The sequence below is a fragment of the Paramacrobiotus metropolitanus genome, unplaced genomic scaffold (assembly GCF_019649055.1).
Source record: "Paramacrobiotus metropolitanus isolate TYO unplaced genomic scaffold, Prichtersi_v1.0 Parri_scaffold0000010, whole genome shotgun sequence".
Lineage (NCBI taxonomy): Eukaryota > Metazoa > Tardigrada > Eutardigrada > Parachela > Macrobiotidae > Paramacrobiotus > Paramacrobiotus metropolitanus.
In genome coordinates this window covers 1,720,090-1,732,229 of record NW_026570230.1, presented here as the reverse complement: position 1 = coordinate 1,732,229, position 12,140 = coordinate 1,720,090, and the positions used below count along the sequence as shown (strand labels likewise).

The 12,140-nt window shown below is 40.7% G+C and overlaps 2 protein-coding genes across 2 annotated transcripts; one reads left to right on the top strand and one right to left on the bottom strand.

Annotated features, from left to right (window-relative positions):
- The first annotated feature begins 4,084 nt into the window (after positions 1-4,084).
- On the top strand, positions 4,085-5,893 carry LOC129583414 (segmentation protein even-skipped-like). Its single transcript, XM_055475199.1, has 3 exons — positions 4,085-4,254; positions 4,602-4,765; positions 5,417-5,893. The coding sequence occupies exons 1-3, from the start codon at positions 4,161-4,163 to the stop codon at positions 5,837-5,839; spliced, it is 681 nt and encodes a 226-aa protein (XP_055331174.1). The 5' UTR covers positions 4,085-4,160; the 3' UTR covers positions 5,840-5,893.
- A 3,744-nt stretch (positions 5,894-9,637) lies between these two features.
- On the bottom strand, positions 9,638-11,822 carry LOC129583365 (uncharacterized). The gene is made up of 2 exons (XM_055475141.1): positions 11,385-11,822; positions 9,638-10,760 (listed from the first exon to the last, which is right to left on the bottom strand). Exons 1-2 carry the CDS (start codon positions 11,503-11,505, stop codon positions 9,964-9,966), a joined length of 918 nt encoding a protein of 305 aa, XP_055331116.1. The 5' UTR covers positions 11,506-11,822; the 3' UTR covers positions 9,638-9,963.
- Positions 11,823-12,140: the final 318 nt, after the last annotated feature.

Here is a 12,140-nt window from a genome sequence, read left to right as displayed (position 1 = left end):
ATGCGGACATCTTTTAGGGGGTTCCTTTATAATGCATCCAGTTCAAGCTTTCGGCGCGAAGTCATTCTAAACATCGAACTCTGTGAAAACTACTGTAAGCACTAAGCAGTGAATACTCATATTTTTTATTTTGGTATCTGTACCACCACGACGTTCGCAACTGTACGTATATTATATATTATCGTAATAAATCTATACAGATACATTACAGTAGTATCGTATGCAGCGTTCCTAGAGTAGCGTATACAGATCCAGCTGTGGACGTCGTGGTTCGTGTAAGAGAAATATTTGCGAAATTGTTTTGTTTTTTCGGTTCAATAAGATGATGATGTTTAGCAGGCCACCCATCAGGCAGATTCGTAGAGTTTTTGTTATGTTTCACATACCTTACATTTTTTTTAATATGTATCGTCATCCTTAGCATGGATTTTTGCCGGCACGAAGAATATTAAATTTTCTTGTTACCCGAATTATGACAACCTTGACCAACGCGTACTGTACTTTGTAGCTTGTATCTGTATATAATCATAAATATCTTCGTGCAGAATAGATGTAAACACAATCATCAGGAGAAAAATTAAAGGCAGCAAATGATAATCCCGTTGAATTGTCCCAGGGACACAGTGCGTAATCGATTAATTACCCGGTCATAAAGACACAGCGCGCACATCTTGCCATTTAAATGATTTGCGCCCATTGTCCCGGCGAATGGGAATGAAAGGAATGTGCGGCACGCAGAGGTGGAGTAGGGCGCTCCCACGACAGAATAGCGGATGGCCGGACCGGAGCGTCACTGTCAACATGGGACAGCTTGTAAAATCTTTACGATCCCGGTTCTGCCGGCGCTCCCGTGCGTGCCGCGCAGAGTGACCACTGACCAGTCCGTATGAGGAGGCATTTACGCTCATTAGCGGTGTCTTTGCCGCCAATTGACTTTAACACTTCGCCTATCATCGCCCACATAACTTTCTAAACTGATTTTTACATGGAACGACATTAATGTAAATTTGCAGTGGCAAACAAGCAAAAAAGGCAGTATTGTACATACTACATAATATTATATCGCGAACATAATAAAGTTATCGTTAATAACGCATTGCGAGAGGCGACAGTCAGAATATATACGACTAAACGAGTATTATTTTGTTTGTCTGATAACATTTATAATTTATACTGTAGTTACAGCAAAATGTAAATTTTTATTGGACACACAAAGTTGTGTTAAATACGGGTATATGTAGCGCAGCAGTTTGATTGAAACTGGTTCAGTTCGCGGTTTAAGCTTTACCTCGACAAGTAATAGCCAAGAACAATGCAACAATTATTCAAAAAACAAGAGCTTGCAGTGTACCGATATGTACACATTTAATACACATTATTAGTACTTTCAAGTTTATACTGAAAACTTGCAAGTACAAGTATTAACACTTTTGGGACACTACTACACTACGTCTGCACCCAATGCCACTCATTACTGCGGTCTTACTGCACAAGAAGAAACTTATTATCGGTTTTCATATACTGTATATAATATACAGTACAACACTTGTATAAAAGGTGCTGGGCTACAATATTGTGCACGGTACATGGTAATTATTGTATAAAAGCTCCGGATTCGGTTAAAAAAACCATTCGGATTACTACAGAGCTTGCGGGTGATCCACTACACAGAATCCAGTAATAACCTGAGGCGGCGGTGAGCGGCTGACCATAGCCCATTGTCAGCGCGTAATGGTCATTTGTTAATGACATTATTGCAGGATGGGATGTTTGTATAGAGTTCCCTAATTGAAACACTTCGTGCTCCTCTGTGTGCACTGACAATTGCTCAGAGACAGGAAGCACACCGCCGGCATAAACAATCAGAACATCCTTATTGTTTATGGCATTCCCGGCATGCTCCAGTGTCCGGCTGCACCGCCGGCAGTTGGCACATTGCAGATATAGATACCGGACATTGGACAGTGGACACTGGCGCTGTAAACCAGTTTAGCTGATCAAGGGCTTAATTCAATTTTATAGGGCGGATGCACAGTCGCGCTACGCGTTCCCACGATGTCACCGGTAGTAAAAATTTAAAAAGGCGCTTCTCACAAAAATTTCCTCATGACTGAAATATGCAAGTCTCGTAGATTCACGTCTGCCGAGAAGCGGTAGAAGCGATTGCTGCTTTAAAGTTTGAATCAACACTGAAAGTGACTACTGACAATATTTTCTATTCATTTAGTTACTCTGAGCAAATTCTCAAAGAAACAAGATAAACGGAAACACAACGCTTCACATGGGTGCATTTTTTTCGTATGTACACAAGTAGAAACCAATGTTTAACCACTGTACGGGTTAGTTCTAAAGCGTAATAAGATCACCGATGCGGTACACGGAAGGGAAGTAACCCATGAAATTGCACTTCATCACATCGCTCGGTGTTAATTTACACGACGGTACTTAATAAACCTGTAATAGTTTAAAAAACTAAAAATCTTTGCTGTAAAAGGAAGCGAGTTATATTAATTTTCTGATAGAAATAATTTTTCCCCAGAGATATAGTGATAGAGGTACTTCTACACCTTATAGAGTAGGCCTCTACTGCATGTTTCGTCGATTACGTCCGCTACAAAATTAAGTTATACTAAACAGTAAACACCTGCAACTGGTGGCGAACGGTGGTGGAAAAATATTGTACTCAAGTACATATAGTACATAATGAGTTTGTCGCTAGTCTAATCGTTGCATGCGGCCATGAAAGATCATCAAGAGCGCAATAACAACAACATTATGGCCCTGCATAAAGAACACCGCAATGGTCTGGCTGCACGTTCCCGGGGTGAAGGAATTAGATATGTATCGGTCAGTGATTGTTATTGCCGTTTCATAAGCCGTCGGTTGTTGTTTTTAATGCTGGCGTCGTCGCTGACGACTTACGGGTATTATGATCATCGAGTCAGCTTGGAACCGTTGGCGCTGTTAATGACCGCACTGCGAGATGTCGTTTGCGTGATGGTGCAGCCAATGATTGTTGGTGATTACCGGGGGGGTTGTAAAAAAACCCGGCGCACTGTGCTGTGGGTCCACTCCTGTGTTCTATATGTGTAAGTGTTGGTACCCATAAAAACGACTGTCGTGTTTTATGAAGCGCATCTGCCGCCAGTTGTTATGATTGTCATTGCCGTGCGCTTTTTACGGCTGCTAGGATCATTATTACACAGCCATACGCTCCTGACTGTGACCTTTATGGCTTTATGATAACTGGTCCGATTTCCCATGCCAAATGCGAAGAAAAATACGCTTATTTTTAATAACGATACGCAATTAACCCATACATTGTAAATTTATACGCATATGTGATGTATCACCACCCGGTTTTGCACCACGCATATTATGTGATTGTTTAAACTGTTCCTGCATATCTGTAGTTAATTTTATGCCAGGTACTTTTTTCATGTCAGGTACTTTATGTGTTTATTCCGGCTTTCTGTCACTAAAATTTTGTTTACAAAAAATTTGTACACGTACAAAGCTTTTTATTTCCTAAAATTAAAACAACTGTTTTAATTTACTGGAAAAAGAATTCGTTAATTTTGTGCTTTCTCTTGCAGGTTACTTTGTGCTGATGAAACTGGAAACAAGAAAACAATGAAATCCAAACAAATTAGAATTCCCACAGAAAACGCCGATAATAGGCTATTTATCGTAATGCATTATACATATTATTGCATTCCGTAATCCGTATATTGTGATGCTGACCCATGTCGTGAGATATTTAATTCTGGATAAATATGCAAATCTGACGCTAATCGTCGCACAGTTAGCGCCCGTTATTCTGCATAATCCCGACACACAGCCAGCCGCCGGATATCTGAAGCATTTGCAGGAGGAATATGAATTGAATGCTCATAACGCAGGTCACGCCCCTTTTGTGTCCTTAATGATTTCTACAATATCATCGTATAATGCGCGGCCAGCCAATCAGCGCGGTGATCGACAGTTTCGGCCGATGCAAGGTAGTAAACGTCGTGCAGAGAGTATAAAAAGCACACCCAAAACAGATTCTAAATATTCTTAACTTTATTTCCAGATTGTTTTGGCTACTGCAAAGATCGTCGTCGCGCGATTTAAATAATTTTGTGTTGTTAAACATTCAAAATTAGTGCCGGGGCACCATGGTGAGCTTTATACCCGATCATCTGGACTCCAAACATCTGTCGGATGACGAGGACTACTCAGTAATGTCCACCAATACTGATAAGTCGCGAGGTAAATCCTTATTAATTTTCAGTGGTGTAGCCCGCAATGCACAAGTAAGAGACACAGTATTTAGGCAGCGTTGTGTTATGTTATTGTTAGAAATCTATGCCACAATACATTATCGTGACTTTTGTGGCCATCCGATTATGTTTTTAAAATAAATATTGTTAGTTTTGTTCTCGCTAACTGAAAATAAATATTCCACCTAACTGCTTTACTCGCCAGAAAGACCAAGGTTACTTTTCTTTTTTGGCACTTACTTGGTGTATTGCCAACAACTCGGTGACGTTAAATTCTCTTCATATAGTATTAATATCATCAATCAAATCCTAATAATACTGGGACAATTTTTATAGCGCTCGCAAACGATCCAAATGCTCCGATACGTCGCTATCGTACAGCTTTCACCCGCGAACAGATCGGTCGCCTGGAAAAGGAGTTCCTCCGTGAAAACTACGTGTCTCGACCCCGGCGATGCGAACTGGCCGCCAGCTTGAATTTACCGGAAAGCACTATAAAGGTACGTACGAGAATTCACCCAGTAACTACTGTCTGCCATTTCCATCGGGTTATGCTTTATGAAGAGTGCTGATTTTTATAAAACTAGTGACTGGGAAAAAATCGCCGATAAGCAACTAATCATCAGAAGATAAAAAGTTATAAGAGTATATGTGTGTACCTGTAGCGGAATTAATAATACTAGAGACATCCCGACATACGTAAAGGGTACCGTATATTTATAGTTTCAATTAATTTGCACTTACAAACGTTATGTTATGCTGATTCTTGACCTTTAAAATAGCTAAGCTAACTGTTCCATTAGTAATGCAGCCATAAAACGTCTAATTTGTGAATCAATCAATGGCTGCTCATACCGCATGTAGTTAATCAAGTATAACAACCGTACTTACGGTATACTTTGCTTACTGGGTTGCGTTACAAAATTGAGATAACCACTTCAATTCCCTTTTTGCTCAAAGCTCTACAAACTAGATTAGATTTTTTACAAACTATACTTCTGGGTTCAACGTAATATACGATTGTCATACCGTATATATTGTCAAGCCGATGAACATTCATTTGTACTACGAAATTTTTTGTTGTGGCGGTTAAAATTATCGAATGATAAACTGCACATTACATTTATAAAATTATAATTTATATTTTCTAGGTATGGTTTCAAAATCGCCGCATGAAAGACAAACGGCAGAAAACGTCGATGATTTGGCCCTATCCCGACCCCCATTTTGCCGCGGCCTACATGTACAGCCTGGCCTCCTCCAACAACCCCTTCCACCGCTACACGGCCGCCGCTCCCAACCCGGCAGCGGCACCCTTTTTCTACGGCATGTACGGAAACTATCGACCGGCACTGCCCTATCCCATTCTCCCCGGGACACGCTCCCCCGAACAGTCCCCTCTGTACAAACCTGGGCATGAGGTTAGTGCCGCACTGCCCTCCTTCCCTTTTTCCCAGCACGGAAGTGTCCCGTTTCCTCTGAAGAGTTTGAGTAAAGAGAAAACCCCGGAGGACAATCCACATCGTACCCCGCTGTTCCAGGCGTTGTTGACGCCCCCGAGTCGCAGCACGTAAGGACAGTACCCGGTGACCTTTGGCAGATATGCTGAGCATTATGTGCGAAAAGTATTCTACACTCGATATCGCTTTTATATATATATCGAATTCGATTCTATGCGCTTGTTCGGAAATTCTGCCGTTACACTGAATTGTTTCCTTTTAGTTACTGCACTAATTTTTGTGCATGATATACATATTATGATCACGCAGAATCCCAGAACGATAATACAAAATTAATGTCATTATATTGCGCTCGTGCACGGTCTGCTTTTGATTCCGGGACATTCTGCTTATGTACAGATATTTAAAGATGCAATTAAAAAACCTGTGCACTGTAACGTAGGCTTTTTAACACAAATGTGAAAGATATCTTTGAATAAGTTTCGTAAAATAAACATTTATTTACGGCCAAATAAGGATTCAAATAAGTACGTCAAAGCGAATTTTTCAGCTGCTATACACGACGCCACATATTTAATACTCGTGATACGAGTACGTACTACGTCGCAAAAAAGCGATACATTTAAGATCTGCCGTGATTTATGTATTTAAGACTGATTGGTTAGTAATCTGGGAGAATAATCGTATTATGGGAATATGAACACAACGCAGAGGTTAAATGTTCAGCCGTTGGTCGGTCGTTATCGGTATGCGGCGAAGTCCCGGGAGAGCAATTGTCCCGTGGTCGTCGGTTATACTGTGTACCGGCTCCGAATTAATATAATAGTCATCCATATTCCAGTTAATCCCGCCAAATGACGGGCCCTATCATACAGCGGGATCACTATAATGCCCTTCGACATTATATATCTTCCCAAATATTGCCTATCGGGACTTATCGGGCATCCCCCGCCGTTTGTGCATCATTTAGCCAATGGGCGCGATTAATCCTGTGACACAACCATATCATTGTGTCAATCATTTTGTCCTTCATTGTCCCCGCTGTGCATTACTTTTATGAATTTTGACGTTAACGTTACGACTTTATCAGCAGCGCGGTTGCCGAAGTATCAAAGTATGGCGCGAAGGGACACATCTATATTCGCCGATGTGCGCAGTACAACAGTACAAGCGCAGTGATTTTCCGGTGGGTTCATGATTACTGCCAAATGACACAGAATACCAGAAAGATGATATTAAGGAGCACACAGACAAAATTAATATATATGCTTGCTAGTGATCGTAACAAGGTTAATAATAATGCGACTACTTTTTTGGTACGCAATTTTTAAAAATCTTGACCTTTAGATGACTGCTTTCGAAATACGCTTTTAAATTTAATTCGGAAGACAGAAGTATTTTTCCGGTATTAGGCAATTTATTCGAAGGTAAAGCCAAATATAACCGGAAAACCATTAAAACAAAAAACCGGAAACAGAGAATCGTCAAAAGCGACAACGGCGACATGTGCTGAACTACTTCGCGTAATTATTCACAAACTTCAGAGTACTCGTATAATAAACCGCAGTGTACAGATAAATGCAACATCTGCGGACAACTCCACGCAATGTTCAGCCGCCAAATGTTGTGCATTTCTGTAGCGTCGACCATTACGAAACACGATCATTAAGGTTGTTTTTCAGCCAATAAGCAAAGCTGGTAAATTATTGTCGATTATCGGTACAATGCGATCACACATACCGCGGCCATGCCATTAGCGCAGGCTGTCGTAATCGGTAGTCATCATTAAAATCATTCCGCTATTGTTTCCGCCAGTTGTTTTCGGAATCCATTCCCGCGGAGTATCAGGCAGCTGTGGCGGGCATTTGCGACGGAATAATCTAGTGATGGCAATTGTTTTATTAGGCCAATACCGATTTGGATGCAATGCTGATTAGAGTCCGCGTCGGCGGCGTGCGGCGTATGTACTCGTATCTGCATCCCTTACGTTAAATACAGTTAGTCAGTTACTGTGTATTCGGCCGTTAATGATCAAAGCGGCCCCCGCGACGATCATTGCTCCATAATCGCCAATTGCCGCTGATTTATTGACGCTGACCACCAATGATGAGAAAACACGATGTACCCGATATAAGAGGGGAAGTCAAAATATGTTGTGTTGTTGTGGAAGTTATTTCTCTGTTTTACCGGAAAAATATATTATTTTATATTAGGCTAACAATCGGTGCCACGGTACCGGTATCACCTTTACAAATTGTTAAGCTGATTGTGAAATATTTATTCTGTTGGAATTCGCAGCAGCATTAAAATCTTTGCAAATGTCGAAATTAATTTCTTTGATTGTTAGCTTGACATATTCGTTAATCTTTAGTAAACTAGATAAATAACCCGAAAGTCAGTAAGAAAGGGTGTCTTTACTGCTGTACATAGGTATTTAATTTGTATGCAGCTACTACGTTCTGCATCTACATATGTGTGTATTACACCTACTTTTATAATTACTTATTTTTTTTAGTAATACGAGTATATAAGTATGTTACTAGTATACAATTGTACTTCGCTTGTGTTGTGCTCTTGGTTAACATACATAACGTTATTACGTTCGGCAACTTGCAGTACAATGCATTCGAAGCAATCAAGCACAAATGCGTCCATAAAAGTTGCAAGATCATAAATTGAAGAAACGCATGATCTTCTCGCCAGTCGGCGGTTAAAGTGTGCTGCTTAATTTAAACGATTTAAAATCTTTGAGTGATAACAAATTACGAGGCCCATAAAAGGCATGAGAATCTTTCCCATCATCGAAAACGGCATGGCCTTTCCATAGGTCGCGCCGGTCTTCGTGTTTCCCACCGTTCGATGTGTCCGTCATACGGCACATGCTAATTCTGCAATCGAAATGCCTTATTGTTTTGATTTGCGCACTTATGCATGGAAGCCCAAATTACGAAAACGTAAGTTTCTACTCTGCCTACAATTGCGCGACTAATCTTTGGAAATTAAAGGTGACACCACCGCGTCACAATACTACAGATATTTTAAACTTGAAATTGTATGCTACGTATAATCGTTGCAGCTTTATTTTTCAGTTAATTTGATTTTAAGCTGCTATAACCTGGTAAGTTTCATGAGAGCAATTTAAGAACAAAAATTTAGCGGATTAATTAGTTGCCGCCTTAGCAGTGACTGGCGAGTATATAAAAGACAAAAAAGGATAGAAACGATATTTAAAAATGGTACGTAAACTGACAGAAATAGTATTTTAAGCATTGTTAGATGTAATCCAAAGATGGCATTCAAATACGGTATACAACAGTAAATTGTTTTTATAGAATCTGTTGCGCATATGTCACAATAGAAGCATCGAAACGATAAAATGTTGACATTGATGGCCTTTCAACATAGATACTCAAGTTGTAATTTCTATTAATTTGCATATTGCAGATAAACTATTTTACTGCTGTCATAATTATACTTACTGGTAACGTGACCTTTAACCTTCTAAAGTGACATTGGATCGTGATCATATTAATGCCCTATATACTTCTATGGATGCATTATAAATTATTTTACTGTCTGAAAGACAGTTTTTATATAAGTAAGTGGTATTTTTGTTTTGTAAATACAAAAATATCTCTCCGATATTTTTGTATTTACAGTTTTTCTTCCGGTATGCATAACGAATTATTACAAGTTAACAACATAGAGGTGCATTCCTAAGAGGTACATACAAGATTTTAGTGCAAAGTAGAAGGGGAGCGCATAAAACGCAGCCTTTTTAAAACCTCATGTACCAGCACAACGATAAGTAAGTACAATACTGCCAACTAGCAGCGATAGTTGGGAATTTCAGCTGACCATGAGAAAAGTCAAAACCGTCAATGGGAATCAATGCAATATTATTAGGTCGCTTTAATACTTAATTATTATGCCAAATAAAACGCAAACAACGGGGTATCCACTATCCATACGCAAATTGTTAAGCTCACTTGGTACGCATTAGGCAGCAGTTTTCATAACATTGACATTAAATCGACACCATTACACTGCATATCAAAAAAACATCAAAATATAATGAAGTAAATAAATTATCCGCAATCAGCGGCAATAGTAGATAATAAATAAAAATCCTCCAAAAAGTTATGCAAAATCATATTTATAACGGCTACATATAAAAAGCTTTGATAAACGTACTATAAGACCCGAACCCGTCGGTACATGAAATTTCGAAAAAACGTTCATTTCTCCTCATCACATATTATTTCACCACCGGCATCGACATCATGCTGTCGCAGAATGGCATCCAGCTCTTTGAGAATGGACTGACTGGGCGTGGAATCGGAATCCAAGCTGGGCGCTGACGGCGTGCGGCGGACATACCCGGTCAAACTGACCGACGATTGATCACTGACCATCGTACTCTGCGAATTCACCGTACTCCCCCGGCCCTCATCCATCGCCGATCCGCTGGCGGCCACCGCCAGATTATTACTGCGAATATGATCCACCACCTTCAGATTGCTTTTGGAGCGTTTCTCCCGGACAAACTTCTCATCCAGCGTGGAAAATTTCGACGTCGCTTCCAGAGGATCTCGATCGCCCAGTTGCAGCGCCAATGACGGCGCTTCCGCACAGCACACACTGGGACTGATGAGGACCGCGGCGGTCAAGCAGAGGAGGAAAAAGATGGCGTAGCACACCAGTCCGCTGACATGGATGGCGGCACGCCGCGGATCGATGTGGTTCAGCTGCAGTAGGAAATAGTCTTGGTTGGACGCGGCCAGGTGCAGTGCGTTGGCCACGATGGCCGCCGTGGAGAGGATGACGGCGATGATGTTGAGCACGAGGAAGGCCACCATGCAGCGCGACTGCACGCGGAGGGATTTCTCCGTGGTGAAGGCGGCACTGGGCGCCACGGGGGTGGTCATGCGGATACCCAGCCCCCCGGAGGCGATGAGGATACCGCAGAAGAGGAGAATGGTCAGCATGTGCCATTCGGCTAGGTCTTCCGCCGCCAACATAATCACGACGATACCTACACGAAAGTGTAGTGTACAACATTAATACACAACGCTATAATTTGAAACAATTTTAGTTAGAATTTTAAACATTATGAAAATGATAAATAACAGAATAGTTATAAATAACAGAATTATCAAGACATACTATTATACATAACAGAATTTAATTAAGACATAACATTATAAATTGTGTCAGAAGTACAAAGCAATAGTAATTCAATAATTATGCAACGATATAATTTATCTTTCTTCAACCTTTTTATCGATTTATTTGTTTTTACTTTTCTTTATTATATTTTTGCAAGAAACCAAAACGTCATATCTTAATCGCGCTTTATGTAAGTTTTTTACAATGTATGTCAATTCTTTAGCCTATGATGACAAGACGGTCAGTTTTTTTTGTTGAAATCGGCTTAGTGAATATTGGAGATATGACAGATTGGTGCAGCTAAACATAGTTACGTAAACAGTAAATATGAATGTTTCTCTAACAGCCTAGTTTGTTCCGCAAGATCAATGTACAGAAGCGCAAATAACTGATATACTGGCGCAAAGCCGCTTCTGCTAAAATTAGAATGACAAGAACCAGACAGATCAACGAACACTGCACAATCTGTATAAGTGTGTATGGAGTTTACCGACGATCTCCACAACCAACAGGAGCAAGCCGAGGCTGATCTGGGCCAAAGAAAGGATCCGCAGCATCCGGGAGAAGCGGAGAGACTTCCGGAGGGAAATGGCCGCCATCATTAATCGCATACTCAAACGTGAATAAACATGCACAGATTTTACTGATGCAGCCGCGTACGCAGAGTCCACACAGTTAAGAAAAAAATAACCCTCACGGCCTTATAGTCGCGGATAATAACATGACTGCATCGTTGGGATCCGGAAAACAAAACAGATGAAACCGCATAGGACACAAATTTACAATCCAGAGAAAAAACAGGATGCAAAATGGTAAGCGAATATAGGCTAACGTTTGACTTTGAGGACACTTACAAATGTACAAGAGTATAAAATTACTGTGTAAAGGATACGAGCATAAAAAGAGTCGATGATCGCGAGCGAACGCCAACATCTGCCACACGAAGGCGGCGCAGTGCATCTCTCACAATCAGATCTCTGGATACAAGTACACCAAGTAGAGTTCATACGCCGGTACAGTCTCGATTTTTTGCATCTTGATCTTTATCAGCTACGGCAAACTGTTAAATACAGTGTTAACGCGGTATCGTACTATACCAACTGTAAACTGCAATATAAATTTTAGTTAAAGTACTGCACTGTACGTACTGCACACTCCCGTTTCGAATAACAGCATCATGGCGCCGCAAGGTAGCAAGTTACTAGCAACTTTAATACTGCAACATAAACATTGAGACGGATCTAAA